At 36.7% G+C, this 16,972-nt stretch overlaps 1 protein-coding gene across 4 annotated transcripts in view; it reads left to right on the top strand.

Annotated features, from left to right (window-relative positions):
* Positions 1-16,972, top strand: part of SPATA17 (spermatogenesis associated 17) — a 136,044-nt gene that overhangs the window by 61,930 nt on the left and 57,142 nt on the right. For all 4 annotated transcript variants that reach the window (XR_012063581.1, XM_072948732.1, XM_006203653.4 and 1 more), the window contains one exon: positions 16,169-16,372. Coding sequence is in view for 3 of the 4 variants with exons in the window: in XM_072948732.1 (XP_072804833.1) it covers positions 16,169-16,372 (204 nt within the window). In the remaining variant the exon portion in view is untranslated. The remainder of the gene's footprint in view (positions 1-16,168; positions 16,373-16,972) is intronic.

Genomic DNA, 16,972 nt, shown 5'->3' with positions numbered 1-16,972 from the left:
TAGTAGATAAAGATCTGACCTGCGATCTTTGGGTCCATAGTTTAAGAGGCATGTCTCCAAGTTTGGTCGTTCGTTCTTGGTCCCAAGTGGACAGTCCGCATCACCAAATCATCACATAATTAGTTACCGTTGGCAATCTCTGTTCAGAAAAGGCCAAGGACTGAACTACCCTGGAGAATGAATTAGCTATTAACTTTTACATTTTATTTCCTTCCTCTTTAACATTATATTTTTTATTATCCTGTAACGTATGAAAGGGATAAAATTGTCCATTGTCAGTACTCTTTGAAGAGACAGATGAAGTGGTTAAAAAATTATCTTATTGGGTCCCCAAAATGACTCCCTTTTCTGCTCTTCTCTTCTTGCCATCATTTAACCACCACGCATCTAAGAAATCGACTCAAAAATGCAGATAGACATAAAAATAGTATCAAAATTAATTAAAAGCGAGATGACTTAGGTATAAAAGTGCCGTAATTGCTTTTCTTCTATATTTTTTTTTCTTTTCAGTAAGGCTTCATTTAAAAAGTTTTTTAAAAATTATTTTCTTTTCCGTAAGGCTACATTTAAAAAGCTATTTAAAAATTTTTTTCTTTAGCAAACACACATAAATCTCTCCTTATACGTATGACCTGGGGCAGATTCCTGTGTTGTGGGGCTTGAAGCTTATTCATCAATACATATATTCATTTTCATATTCTTTTTCATTAAAGTTTTAATAGAAAATTCAAGGCAGAAAAGATTTAGGACAAAATATGTAACAGAAGTAGTTTCCATTTCCTACCTCGGTGTAAAAATATCCCTCCCTTCCCCTTGTATTCCAGCACAGCGTATGTTAAATTGCATTGTATACATTTTACGTAAGGCAGTTGACAGCTAGCTAGTATAGGCTTATTTCCTTTGGTTTTGTATAAAATTAAGGTTGCTGGTAAGTTAATTACAATCAATCATCAATTTCTTCATTGATTAGAGAAGAGTGAGTTTGGGGAGGTTCCTTTTGATATCACTATTTATATTAATAATATAATGAAATCCAAAACCTAGATATATGAGGAAGTTACACCATGCTCTACGTAGACCAGGTGCAATCACTGGGTCTGTAATACTTTGCAGGTTTAAAGATTCATTCCTGTTATTACGACTACTTTTCTATTTTCAGGACACTGCAGAAATACTTTAGATTAAGAGCAGTTAGATGCTGTTATAACTGACACATAATGAGGAGGTGGGGTTTGTCAGCTCATGATTCATTCTCGCTCTTCTGTGAGACCACAAGAATAACTTTATATAGACAAGCCCTACTCTCCCTAAATCCTTAATGTTTAATTCACTCTTTGGGGCTGGAAAACGTCAGAAACCTTTCAACACAGTATCTGGGGCCAAATTTAAAAACTCAGGCTTTACATAATTCATCTTCTTTCTTCCCTTCTCTTTCCTCCTTTATTCTTTCTCCATACCTCTTTCCCCAGGCCTTAAACCCTATTATCAAACACATTATACCCTTCATATTAAAACTAGGGACATAGGGAAAGCAACTATACTTTCAAATGTTTCCTTAAAATTAACTCTTAACTAAGTCAATGATTAAGATACTCAGTCATTGACTAATGTCGCTGATTTGGTCATTAAGATAACCATAAAAAACATGAATATTTCTTAACTTTTGAGTTTAATTTATGGTCCAACACGAGAAATCATCTACAACCTAAGGTTTTATGCAATATGAAGTAGGTAAATGTTTTAAAAGATGTAGGAAAGTTTGCTCAATATTTTATGTATTTATTACAGTCACAAGAGAAACAACTAAAGAGAAATTACAATTGTTTATTTTAAAAAAATATAAAATTATCTTCATTTTGGAATGACAAGCATGATTTTAAGTACTTTAGTGTAAAGTGGCAAGTTTTCTGTATAGCTTGTCGATTGCTGTTTCTGCCTGCTGTTATCTTTTGACAGTTGGGAGTATTTCTGTCAAAAATGAGTTCTGTTACCCACACGGTATCACAGCAGACAGTAAAATAAAGGAGGAGGAAGTGGAAGGAAGGTGTGGAGAAGAGAGAAAAGGGAAAAATTTTCTCTTTATCTGAATCTGTGAATATCTCTTGTTCCTAAAATTAATAAGCTGCATGTCTTAATAGCTATTATTATATTGAAAGGAAATACTGGCTAAAAGGATGTCTCTTGCTTGGTTTGGAGACAAGTTATGTTTTCAGGATGCTTAGTCTCCTTAATGAGTTGAGTTTCAAATTTTTTCCTTAAATTTATTTGGCTTTGTTTCCCATTTACTTTTAAATTAAACCATAGATAGGTAGATACATACATACATACATACACATACGCATATAATTTCAGTTCTAATATCCCACTGAAATAAACTGTGAATCATTACAATAATATAATTTTGTTGTGATCCCATTCATTATTTCTATTTATGCTCTATGTGCATAAGTTAACTTGTGATCATCTATATTACTCTTGAACTCACTTCATTAAGATGATTCAATGTATTTCACCTGTATTCTGAATTATATAGCCATACCAAAATCGGCTTCTCTGTCAACTATTATCTGAATGCTTTCCCTGACCTTCCAAGGCAGAGTCATTCCTTTTTCTCTCCCTCTATGTCTCAATATAACTTTTACCATTGGTATTATGGTTACATCTACTTCTGTCTGATGTAGGTGAATTCATAAAAGACAGCAATCATGTCATTCTAATATCCCCAATTTCTAATACCAAAGTAATATCAATTGACTAAAAAATAGTTTATATACATGTCTCCTAATTCTGATTTATAATAATTTTAGATCCAAAATAAGAAAGACAGCTTTTATTTCGATCTCAATTATTTACTAGCTCTTTTCATTAAAAAGCTATTAAAAATGATTATTTTGAAAACTATAATAATTTTTAGTAACTGAGCTCTATATTGCTGAATATACTTTATGTTGTTTTTTAAAGGACAAATCTTATATACAATGAATAAGCATAGGGGAAGCTAGTAATTTTTAAAATTCCTTATGTCCCAAATCAGATCAGTTTATACAACTAGATAGGGTGGAGCTGAAATTCAGACAGATCTGGCTGTCTTCAAAGCCATCCTTTCTCTTTATGGTATGGTTTGAAGGGGGCGGCAAGGGTCCTACCTCAAGAATATTTTCCTGGATGATGGCTGAAGTCCCATCTGTAAAGTTCTCTTTCTCTGAAGGTATCTGGTAGACAACGTATTCAGTATCATTAGCCTTTAATCCTGTGTGAATGAGCTAATCATTTCCTTTAAACATCAGGAGGCAGACAATTAAGTCTAAGATGCTGGGTCCTCTCACAGAAAGGCAGGCAAACCCTCGTGGGCACTTCTGGGAGCTTTTAGACCATGCGTTTGTCTTGTTAGGAAAAGAGCCATGCAGAGAGGAGTAAGGCTGGATACTTGTCATCTATTAAGTATTTTCATCTTTAGGGATCAGCTGAAATTCTGAAACCACAGAAATCCTGTTCAACACTGAGTTACACATTGTTTTGTGATCATATATTATTTGAGATCAAGAGATAGCTATAAGAATACAAATGTCTTTGTTATCTCACTCTTGACCTAACTACTAATGCTTCTTTCAATTAATGAGTACTCATGTCAGTGAAAGAGCTGGGCTTGTTATGTCCCAGATGATAAAACTAAAGCTATATTATTGGTACGTTCAGCACCATCTGAGATGGCAGTCTGGTTAATGGCAGAAGTTAGGCACGGTATTTGCCCAAGCACTGTTATGGAAGAGTCAGGGCAGAAACTTGGCTGAGAAGGGGATGGGAGATGACAAAGAGCCCAATGCCTAAACCCGCTTTTCCCTGCCCGAGTTCCAAAAAAATTTGAGAGAAAGACAGAAAAAGCAGATAGATGAAGATCAAATGTATTAGTTTTATTAGTAATGAAAGCTGGATTGGAAGTTTTACAGTAGTGAGCTTGCTTCTACTTAATTTTATAATTAAGTCTACTTCTCAGTCATAAGCAAAGCAGGAAAACAGTCTATCCTTGTGAATCTTAAAGCACATGGGGACAAAGGATGTTTGCTTTCCCATAGATGGGCTGACTTTTAAGAAATGGAAGGAAAGGACTAAACTAGGCTGGATCAGCGCCTTTCCTGATGTGCCAAACTGAGAACTCACTTCTTCCTTGATATAGTGAAGGGCAGAGAGAGGCCAGTGAAAACATGAGGAATAGGAATATATACTCCCACTGACTAGCTTTATAGGTTTTTTTGAAGAAACAGTGTTACAGAAAGATTTTTAGAAAAGTAGAAACTTACCTACAGCCAGCATAGTACTCAATGGTGAAAAACTCAAAAGCTTCCCACTAAAATCTGGGACAAGACAAGGATGCCCACTATCACCACTCCTATTCAAAATAGTCTTGGAAGTCCTAGCCACAGCAATCAGGCAAGGGAGAGAAATAAAAGGGCTCCAAATTGGAAAAGAAGAGGTAAAAGTGTTACTATATGCAGGTGACATGATACTATATATAGAAAACCCTAAAAGGTCCACACAAAAACTACTAGAAATAATCAAAGAATTCAGCAAGGTGGCAGGTTACAAGATTAACATTCAAAAATCAGTTGCATTTCTTTACACTAACGATGAATCAACAGAAAAAGAAAGTAAAGAAACAATCCCCTTTAAAATAGCACCCAAAGTAATAAAATACCTAGGAATAAATCTAACCAAGGAGGTGAAAAGTAGAAACTTGTACATGTTGACAAAAGAGCTTCTTGCAGAAGAAAGCTGGAAAATACAGAAGAAATGAAATCACTAAATAAGCAGAGACCCAGAAAAGGTGGGAAAGGATGTGACGCAAAGCATAAAGTTGTAGGCTGAAGCAGATGGAACGAGAACTGAATCTAAGTCAGGAAGGGAACTGAATATAAGTGTAGGATGGTATATGGGTACTTCTGCAGGGAAGGGTTGAGGTTGAAGTAATTAATGTTTGAGGACTTCAATATTCTGGTTGATCTCTTAAAATACTCCTGAAAAGAATCAGAAACAGAGGGTTGTTTAGTGGCTCTGAGGGACCAGCTAGACTTGAAGTCCACAAATAACGTCGTCTCCAGCCTGCCTGGTTGTTTGGTTTATTCCGGTGGTATCGGCAGCCCGAGCTCGGAAGCATGCAGGGTAATAGTAACAACAGCTAACATGTATTGAATGCTTCTGACTGCTTCACATGAATTACCTCTCTTAATTCTCATATACCGCCCTGTAAGGTGGACAATTATCCCTAATTCATGGATGAAGCACAAAGAGGTAAAGCAAGGACCCAAGGTCGGTGTTAGTATGTGGTGGTCTAGTTCCAGGGCTCATAGTCACAATGAGTACATGATACTACCTCTTTAAAAAAAGTTAGCATTTATTGAGAACTTATCCTTGTGTTAGGCACTGTTCGAAGTGCTTTGGCTGTATTAACATATATAAACTTACACATGACCTGATGAGACAGTTCTGCTATTTCAGAGGAGAAACCCATGGTACAGTGACGTTAAACAATGCAGGTCAAGATCACAGAGAAAATAAGAGAGAGAGGTGGGAATTAAGATTTAATTAATTAATCACTAAGCTATACTGCGTAAGTTGAATGGATTCCCACCTGAGATATGGCCAGGTAGATATGACAGGATAGTGGATGTTAAGACCCAGAGTAATTAAAATAATCAACCATGTGACTCAGATTAGTAGGGGAAAATGTGAGGGCAAAAAGGAGGTAATAGATTAGCAAGAACTTGAGGGATCACTCAACTTGAGATCTTTAGGGAATCAGTCTTATGGTTCGCAAAAATAAGAATGAGAAAACGAGTAGACTAGAAAGTTGTGTTCAGAGAGTGAGATACTGATGTTTAAGTCTATTGAATTGTTAACACAGAGCAGTTCTGGATGATGGGGGTGTGTGTGGTGTGGCTAACACTGTGTAAGGGTGAAAGTCAGTGAAGATGAAGGAATCGAAGAGCGATGAACTGTTGGGATGGTCGCCCTTCTGCATATGAAGTCACCCAGTTATGCCAGAACACCTGGTAGGACTGAACTACATGCCAAAGGCTTTCATGAATGTGGGGAGCAACCAGCGAGTCTGTGTGTAATAACCACAAGAGGTGGGGGGCAAAAGAAGAGATATTCAGATTGCAAGAGAGCGAATGGATCCTGGTTTGCAAGTGACACTGGGGACCCGAGATGATGCAAATCTATCCCTGGCCATTGAGACACAGGGGGATGCTAAAATGTTTGGTCCGTGGGGCTGCAAGGGAAGTGGTGCTCTAGAGAAGGAAGCTTCAGTTACAGTTTTAAAAGGCAGAGAATGTACTTATTGAGAAGTTTGAGGGCCTGGGGAAGTGGTTTAGCCTGGACAGGAGAGGGGGTCCCCAGGGCAGGGCTGAAAGGATTATAGGCACGGGACTCAGGGCTGCTGGGGAGAGTGAAAGAGGAGTTGAGGGTGAGTGTACTAGAAAATAGGAAGGAGAGCAGTGATTAATTTAGCAGCAAATTATTTAGGCAGAATCAATTTGACCAAAAACCAAATAGATACATAGTTGCTTGATCCAACTATCTCCTGTTCTGGGGAGGCTTAAGTTGCTGTACTTATTCTTCATTTCAGTTGTAACAGACTGAAAGTGAATTATGGATTAAAAAGCATAAAGGAGGTATTATTTCCTCAAATTTTGGGAAAAAAATGCATAAAAACTTATCAAAAACAACCCAATAGTACACCCAAAAAAACAGAGACTAGACTATTATTCATTTTAGACCAGATCAGTTTTTTGATCAAAATATTGATTGACTGACTTCTTTTCAAAAAAATTACTTCTCTGCTAAAATTATACTGTGGCCAAATAGTGTTACCATCAGAGGGGCTTCCCCCCTCCTCGCCCCCTGCAGAATGGTCTATTCCCAGAATGGGTATGCATTCATGTCAACATGAATTTAAAGTTTTTATAATTATTTATAACCTATCCAGGCTATCACTCAAATGAAAACACAGGAATCATAGCCAAATCTGGAGAGACTGCCCAGGGAGCAAACAAAAGAGAAGGTAGATGAAGCCATACTGGTGGTGGTGGTGGTGGTGGTGGTGGAGGGCGGGGTTGGCTGCACACCTAGAGAAATTACCTAAGCAAGAAAACAAGCAGCTTTCATCCAGTTCTTGCAGGGATCAGTAGAATAATGACCTGGCATTTACAGATAAAGAGATAAAGGAGTTTTTTAATGGGGAAGGTTTCCCAGAAAGTCTTTTACATGAAATCTTTCTCAGGAAGTTTTTCAAAATGCAATATAGTTAAAGGGAGATCCTGGCTAGGGGAAAATATATATATTCTTTCAGTTCCAAGATCTTCTGAGTCATCATGAGATTGCTGTATTTTGGAAACTGAAACCCATCTCTACTTTATTTTCCTTCCTCACAGTCAGTGAATTATGATATGACTTCTACCATAGGAACAGAGTTGGCTTCTGCAAAGGTCCCCTGTCCCCTTCTAATTACCATTGCAGTTGTGCGCAGCATTCTCATGCTATTCCACCTCTGCCTGGCATCTGACCTCAGTGGCCTCCTCCTGGAAACCATCTTCTCCTTTGTGTCCTGCCTCCTCTCCCTCTCTGTTTTCCTCTTTCCAGTGCCCTTCGATCCATGAGCGTCTCTTCTCCCACCTACTTGCTATATATACACACTCCTAAGACTTTTCCCTAGGAAAAAAAATCTCAGTCTTTATTCTCCCCCTCTGTGACTCCATCCATTTTCACAGCTTCAGCCATTTTTATTCAGAAAACACTCCAGTTGCTGGCTGTGACCTCTTCCCCAAGTTCCAGACCTACCCTGACAACAGCACACTGGACCTTTCAACCTGAATGTGTTGTGGGAAGTTCAGTCCTAATAACCCCCAAACAGAGGTTAATATTCCTCCATAGCTGGTTTTCTTGCCATCTCACTGCTGGGGTTCTAGAAGCAAGCTTTTCTGTAACTCCACATTCTCTTATCTTCTTCTTAATTAACCTGTTATCAGTGTCTTTTGTCTCTTTTCCTAAAAAGTGTTCCCTAGTCATGTCATTCTTCTGTTTCCACTGCTCTTTTTTCTTACCTCTGAATAAGCAAGCTTCACCTTCTTTACAAACTTCTGGTCTTACATCACTTACTTAGATAAACATGGGTTGTCTAGTCTGAGCCAGGTATTGAGGTGGGTAATAAACCAGAGTTCTCAATTCTTCTTTAAAAACAAAACTGAACTAATGCCCAGACACACACCTAAAAGATTCTGATTGAGTTGGTCTAGGGTGGGGCTTGGACATCAGTAGTTTTCACGTTCTCCAAATGACTATAATTTGTAGCCAGAGTTGAGAACCACAAACTTAAGTATGTAAACATCAAGAAAATGGGTGCTATGCTTATCCAGGTGGATCTTAAATTCTAGCTGGGGAGACAGACATTGAAGAAGAAATATTCATATATATGTATAATGAAATGTTATAAGTGCCATGAAGAAAATGAACAGGGAACTTTAAGAGAAAGAACATGGTAGGACAATGTGTCTAGGGTCACCAAAGTTCTTTTTAAAGGAGTGATGTTTAATGTGAATTTTTAAGGATGAGTATAATTTGGCCAGGCAAGGAAGCAGATGGAAGGAACATTTTTGATGAATTTGAGTCATGGAAGAGCCTGGCATGTTTTGAGGAAATGAAAGAAAGCCAACATGGGTGGTGTGTGTGAGGGATGGTAAGAGTGGCTTACATGAGCTTGGAACAGAAAAAAGGACTTAGTCGAGAATACGTTCAATTTTCTACGTTCAATTTTCTTAGGTGCATCGAAAAGTCATTTATAGTCTTTTAGGGGCTAAAACAATTTTTTTGTTGTTTGTAATTATTGTTCTGGCTTCCCTGTAGAGAGTAAGAGGGGTTCAAAACAGAGCAGATGGACAGAGACTAAATGTAAGTTTGAAGCTTGAACAAGAGTGGTGGCTATGGATATTAACAGACGCCTATGGGTTGAAGATACATTTTGGAGAAAGAATTCATAGAATTTTTTGGTGGGTTGAATATAAGGGGTGGGGAAAGATCACTTACCATCGAGGATGATTCTCAGGTTTTTGGCTTAAGAAACTGAGAGCTGGTGGTGCCAATTACTTTTTTTCTAATAAAGTTTGTTCTAGAGAAGTATTAGGTTCACAGCAAAATTGAGCAGAAGGCATAGGTGTTTCCATGTACCCCGTGCCCCTGCACATTTCTTTATCTGGATTTGCGTTTTCTGGACATTTTACATAAATGAAATTATACAGTATGTGGCATTGCATCTAACTTCTCTTATTAGCATAATGTTTTTGAGATTCTTCCATGTTATAGCAGGTATCAATATTTCATTTCTTTATTGTTGACTAGTGTTCTATTCTGAGTAACTATATTCAGTTAATTTATTAATCTGTTGACTAACATTTGGATTATTTCCAATTTTGGCATCTATGAACAATGCCTCTATAAACATTGGCAGACAAGTCCTTGTGTGGGCATATATTTCCGTCTCTCCTGTACAGATTCCCAGCAATGAGTTTGCTGTGTTATATGTTAAGCATGTGTTAAACTTTTTTAAAATAGGCTTTTTTTTTTAATCAGTGTTAGATTCATAGCAATTTTGAGCAAGACGTTGCCGTATATAGTCAGTCCTCCATGTCCTCAGGTTCTGCATCCATGAATTCAACCAACTGTGGATTCAAATATCCAGAAAAAAAAATCCAGAAAGTTCCAAAAAACAAAACTTGAATTTGCTGTGCACAGGCAACTGTTTAAATAGCATTACAATTATTTACAAGTATTTACATAATATTAGGGATCATAAGTAATCTAGAGATGATTTAAAGTATACAGAGGGAGGGTGTGTACAGGTTATATGCACATACTATGCAATATACGCAAATATTTTGGTATCCATAGGTTTGGAAGGTTGGATCTTGGAACCAGTCCCCTGAGGATACTGAAGGACCACTATACTCTCTACACGCCACCCCCCCTCCCCCAGTCATTGTCACCTGACGTCCATAGTTTATATTAGAGTTCACTCTGGGTGGAATATTCCACTCCATTCTCATCTTGCTCGTATGACTTCTGAGGCAATATTGGATGTAACTCTTATCTTTGCTCCACTATAAGTGAGGTGTTTATCCCCTCTGCTTCTTACAAGACTTTTCATCTTTGCTTTTTGAAGTTTGAATATGATATGCCGAAGGGTAGGAGTTGTTTTTGGCATTTATCCTGGTTGGTGTTCTCTGAGCTTCTTGGATCTGATAGTGATTTGATAATCTGATGTTAATTTGGGGAAATGCTGAGTCAGGGTTACTTCAAATAATTCTCCTGTTCCTTTCTTTCTTCTCCTTCTGGTATCCCCATCACATGGATGGTATACCTTCTGTAGTTGTCCCACCATTCTAGGACATTCTGTTACATTTTCATCAGAGTTCTTTTGCTTTGCTTTTCCATTTTGGAAGTTTCTGTTGACATATCCTCTAGTTCAGAGATTCTTTCCTCAGCCATGTCTAGTCTACAAACAAATCCATCAAAGGCATTCTTCATTTCTGTTTTTATTTAATCCCTGGCATTTCTTTTTGATTCGTACTTAGAATTTCCATATCTCTGCTGACGGTGCCCGTTGTTCTTGCATGCTGTCTACTAACATTAGATCCCTTAACTTATTAATCACGGATGTTTTAAATTCCTGATCTGATCATTCCAACATCCCTGCCACATCTGAATCTGGTTTGGATGCTTGCTGTGTCCCTTTAAATTATGTTTTCTGCCTGTGTTTCCTCTGGGTCTATTTCTGTGGGCTTCATGCACCAGTAGGGCCGGCTAAAGAGTTTACCTTCTAAAGGAGAGGGTGAAAATCAAGAGGTTCCCTTTCTATGTAGAATTAAGTGCAGTCTTGCAGCCTTCTAGAATTTTGCCCCAGTTTATCTTCACAAGCTCATCTGACTATAGCTTCATGCTTAAACTGGCCAAAGTGATGTTCGCTGAACAGTGGCCCTATGTTTTCCCACAAATATGTCTTTATTTTTACCCTTCCCTTAGCCTAGACTATCTCTCTTCCTTTAGAATAAATCCACATACTTTTCCCACAGTTTTCTAAAGGATGCATACCTTTACCATAACCTTTGGTGAATACTTCCTTTACAACAGTTATTACAGGACACTTATACTGCAGGTCAGTTATGTTATTGCCAATCACAAAATCATTCTCCTAATCACACCCTCCCCCACCACCAAGAACGGCTTGATGGGAGTGATCACTTTTTCTTCATCTCTGTACCCACCTTAGAGCCAAGTGTGTCTTTCTAAGTTAGTTGATGCTCAATATTTTATTGAATTAAATTAGTTATATAGAGGATGGTGTCTTATTCAGATTTCTCCATTTTAATCAACATTTCATGAGAATATTTTAACATACCTTAATATTGATTAGGATATCAAAATGATTTACAAAAATCACTTGTGAAACTAATAAAGCTGGCTGCATCTGGGGTCTACACTTAACGTGACCCCTCTATAATCTGACTGAAGACACTTCAAAAATTTATTTTTTAGCGAAGCGAAAGAAGAGAAAAAACATTTGTTAGTCAATACTAGTTTTTTTAAATCTCACTTTAGATAGTTAAATATATTCTCTATGAATCCTTAATGTTTCCATGGAATTGTTTTTCCTCCTGGAGTGCTGTATCCGCAGGTTAAGATGACTATGATCTGTATCTGAGGAATGGCCCTGTTTCCTTTCGGTTCTCAGCAAGAGTAATCGAATGTAGAATATCTTACTAAACGCTGGACTGTGACAGTGTGTTAACACTGACTATCTCCTAACAGCAGGGCAATTATTTGCTGAGTGGGGTTGTTATAAATCCCCTGGCACCAGTATGTCCTGATAATTATGATGAAGTGCACTGGTCAGTGTTGATTCAGCAGTCCCTACCCCAGCAAATATTTCATTCACAGTTCTTTGGCCTACTTTCACTTTTCTTGTTATTCAGGGTCTCTACTATCTTCTGTGCTTGCCTAATGTCTGATTTTTTTTAAGCATGTTTTATTAAAACTTAGAACCAACCAGACATATTTTAGCCAGCTGCCCTTTGAGAACTGCTTCTCTCTCACAGTATTCTGACTCACAGGGCAAAAAAATTCTATTTCAGTTTTGTTTCTTTTTGTGGCCATCAGTGACTCCCATTTGCTGTGTAATTGTATTTGCAAAAGTAAAATTTGAATTTTCCCTCCCACCCTATCTCCTTAATAGTTTTTCATTCCTGGAATAAGCAGTTACTTTGAAATCATGAGGAATTACTGTTTCTCATCTGATAAAATCTGAAATTGAAGCACCGGTAATGGTGCTATGGGAATTACAGGCGTGCACGGTCCTGTTTCAGATTCCTTTTATTTGCCAGAAACTTGTGTTTAAAGTAAACCTCAATAACAAAGAGAAAAGGGAAAAAAAATTAGACTATGGCTTCCCCCAGGCAATTACAAAATAAAGGTCAGTGTGTGAGTAGAAAATGACCGTAAAAACATTCTTCATGAAATAAAGCAGTGACTGCTCCAAACATAACGAGTATATCCATTTGTTTTCAGATCAGTTGCCTTTTTAAAGGACTTTCTCGTACACTGCTTCAGTATAAGAATAGAAACTAAGAAGAAAAGAGCCAACTGATAGATTGTTAGAAATATGGAATGGTTCAAAATATTAATGTAATGCTAAGGGTGACTGGGTAACAAATGGTACATTTGCTCGTTGTTCAGCCTGACATAATTAATATTCTAGGTCATGCTTAAGTTCCCATGATGGAAGGTCTGAAGGGGGGAATTCAAGAAAAATATATATCTATTATATAACTCATTGCCTTTTTTTTTTTTTTCCCTTTTGACGAGTCAGAATCATAGCCTTTAAAAAAAATCAGTGCTTTCACACCTCATTTGCTGTATTCACCATTGGGCCACCAGTCAGCAGCCGGGCCCGATGCAGGGAGGTCAGTGAGAAGCTATTAGCGGAGTCCTCTCCTGAGGTTTCCTGGGTCTTATTGAGTTGAATGTTAGCATGACAGTACTGCAAATAACTCAGTTGTAGGCTTCTTTTTTTTTTTTTTTTTTAAACAGTTAGCACAGATTTCCCCATAGTGTTGGTCACTCTAGAAAATTATTGCTGAAAATGAAGTCCCAAAAGCTAGCTTGGCAGTAGCCCTTCTACGTTGTGAAAAAATGTGAAAACGGAAAAATATGTCATAGTCCCTGAGGGTTTACTTTGTCTTCTGTGGCTGATAGTAATATTTTTAAAAAATCAACAACAAACCATTATTCGCGAGGCGGCTTGTGAATTAATGAAATACAGCAACTGAGATGAGAGTTAAGGTTGTTTTATTTACTTAAAGAAATAATGATTAAATGAACACTGTATTAATAGAAATATATTTACTTCCTGTAGGGATTGAGGAGGGCTGGACTGTTTTCATTGACAAAAGTTAGCCAAAGGTATTCAATTAATTTCTAAAATATTGACACCTTGAAGATTTTAAATGATATATTTTAAATTCAATTAAAATATATTTTCTATCTATATGTGATTTAAATTGCAAAGAGAATACACATGAGGAGGTCTCCATATAGGTTGCAAAATATCATTTAAGAAAGCTATCATGTCTACCGATCTATTTGCATTTCCCATCTAGCCTGTGTATACATGTGCATGCAAATGTGGAAAGAGATCAAAGATTTCTAATAGGGGGAAAGTTAATAGCTGGTAGCAGTTATTCAGGTGGATATTTTTAAATGATAAATTATAATCTAGTTCAATTGTATGCATTTTACCATTTTAATTTGTAAGTTTGTAGAAATATTAAACTGGCTTCAGTTAATTAGATCATCGCTAAACAGAAAGGTGTTCTATTACATCTCTTTCATAGACTATGTAGATTTCATTATGTTTGTGTGTGAATAGCCCTTTTAGTATCATATTTATTGTTTTTTCTCATTACATTTGACATATCCTCATCTTAGAAAATTACCCTAAAAATCATCTTAAAAATTACCATTCACTTAAAATGTACTATCCACTGAAAGCTATTTTGAATATATTTTTCTTATATTAACGTAATTAAAATATCTGTTTATATATCCACCTTGTTCTATATTTAGTATCATAGTGAAATAATGCTAAAATGATACTAAAAATGGTTTATACAATGCCTGTAACACTTTCAACACTTTTTTCTTTTATAAATTGTATAGGGAAAAAAACTCAAAGAGCCAATTCAAAAGTATTTTTTTAAATAGGTAAATATATTTAAATTAAATAAATAAATGAATTAAACTTTGTTTTATCTAATAAAATTCAGTCCCCAATTATAGCATAGAAAAGTTGAGTTGGAGATGAGTCAATGGGTCTGTGATAATTTAGTTCTAGATTGCAATGTATTCAAAAGCAAATTGAAACTGAAGTGTTAAGAAAGATAAAAGGAGTATAATCTAGAGCTTTGAAAGAAGTCGATACGAGTTTAAAATAAACCTCAAACATTTTACTAAGATATTTATGTGGTTCTGGAAAGTAAGAGTGAAATAGACACTTTATGGGCTTTTCTGAATGGTGCATTGTTGTTCTAGATAAGCACTGAGCATTCATTTTTTGAGTGTCTGCTACGTGTCAAGGACTTTGCTAGGCCCTAGAGATGCAAAAATACCTAAAACAGAGTTCCTGTGCTCCAGCTGCTTGCTTGGGCAAGACCGGCGCACACAAAGATAATTATGAAATAACACGAGAGGTGCTGTGGCAGTTGTCCCCAGGTTGCTGAGGAAGCATTAGGGGTCAGACACAGAATCTAGTCTCAGCTGGCTATTAGATGGAGCTTCCTACTTACTGAGCTGGTAGACTGGAAATAGAAAATTTTTCTAGGGTAGGTTTTCCAAGACACCTATCGTAGTTAATCATAATACTTTGGAACTCCTTATTCCGTGAAGTAAATATAACAGCCAGAAATACTTATGGATATGATGGTGGCAGAAGAAAAAAGCACATTTTTAGGAAAGACAGGTTTAATGGATACATTCCTTACATTAGAACGTCTGCAGAGCAACCAAACAAATCATACTGTCCTTTAAAATATAACTTTTCTTCATGAATATGTGTTTGTATATATTAAAGCACAAAAAATAGTTCAATGCAGTTTATATACTCAAACACCATTGAATGTTTCAGAAAATGGAATACGCGAAACTTGAATGTATTTATCATGAATTTATCATACACACATCTATTGAACCCCTACTGCACAGCAGGCACTGGTTAAATAAGTCTTGACTATTTTGATGCAATGTGTGATAAGGTCAATGATAGAACAGCAAAGGGAATGTGACACTATAGATTTCGTACCCAACCTAACCACATGAATGCAACTCATTAAATATAGGATGTTATTTTGAATGATTTTATACACACACACACACACACACATATATACACATGTATGTATGTATAGATGTGTGTGTGTGTATATATACCAGTTTATTATTATAAAGTAAAGAACTTAAAGTGGCTGCCATTTGTTGTATAATGAATATTCATTCAAATAATCAAATATTTAAAAATTCTTACTTTGTACCTGCAACTGGTTCAAACGTTTGAGTTTGTATGAGTGAATGCATGACTCACAGATATGGTTAAGCATGCATATACACAGTTAATGGTTAGAATACAAAATGAATACCTTAAGGTCATTCTGGGTTTTTTCTTCTTAAATACAGTTTAGTTATATAAAACTGTTACATATAGTTATATAAACGTGTGTGGCAAATGGAAACTACAGCTCCACATTTTTTAACATGTTTAGTCTTCAACTATGAATGATTCTGAAACCGTTGGTCTGAAGTGGAGACACAGTGTGAGTATTCCATAATCTCCTTGGGCAAATCTGAAGTCTATCTACCTCTAGTTAAGAATGAGAGTTGCACTTTAAAAACAAAGTGCAGTCCTTAAACGTATTGTATGTTTAGTCCAGTGTTGTACATGTTGTACATGTTGTAGTTAAAAAAAAACTTGCAGTCCTTCAACATACGAAAATTTCTATAGTACAACTTTATCTTCCCTTGGTCTCAGGTGAACACTGAAGATAAAAATTAGAATTATGTTGCTTTTCCTTAGATTCCAGGTATATACAACTCACCATTCAGGAAAGACCCTGACCCGTGGGAGCTGAGGTTACAGAAGGCAAAGCCTTTAACGCACCGAAGACCTGAAGTTAAGCAGACGCACTCCGTCAGCCTTAGCGACTGGCTGGCTTGTACCAGTGCCCGGTCCTTTCCTCGGTCCGAAGTTCTGCCGCCCATCGATAGGAAACCATGTCAGGTACTCACTAGTCCTGTATGAGAATTCTGGCAGTGATTGTATTCTTGCTGGGTTTTTTTGTTTTTAAATTTACTGTTTTGTTTTGTCTTTGTGAGAAGGAAGAAAGGATAATTTTTTTTTCCAGAATCTAATTTTAAATAATAAATATGAAGAACATTTAAAATAGATACTAAAGAAATAATTAAATATGTCCTTGGTATTGAATTTTATCGATTTTGAATATGAGGTTAACACATAGGATTGGGGCTAGGATCTAGCCTTTTCATGTAACACTATTGTAATCACAGTACTTGTTATAACCTGTTGTTGCTAGAAAACCCTTATGCATTATCCAATTTATGTAATTTAACCTCTCATCTGATGATTCATATAATTACATACAATTGTAAACATAGTTTGGAGGGGAGTAATTTTAGAAGTATAAGTTAGAGAATGAGAGAGGGCCCCAAACAATGCAAGACCCAAGCAAAGGCAGATAATCTTCACTGTGGATGGGAGTAGAGCAGGATTGGCCAGTGACTTCCTAGGGCGAAGGGGTGGAGTGGGAGAGGTCGGGGATGATTGTCACTGTCCTAAAGGCAGAGAGAAACACTTCTATCA

Source organism: Vicugna pacos, chromosome 23, assembly GCF_048564905.1.
Source record: "Vicugna pacos chromosome 23, VicPac4, whole genome shotgun sequence".
NCBI classification, from domain to species: Eukaryota; Metazoa; Chordata; class Mammalia; order Artiodactyla; family Camelidae; genus Vicugna; species Vicugna pacos.
This window is presented reverse-complemented; position numbering and strand designations above follow the sequence as displayed.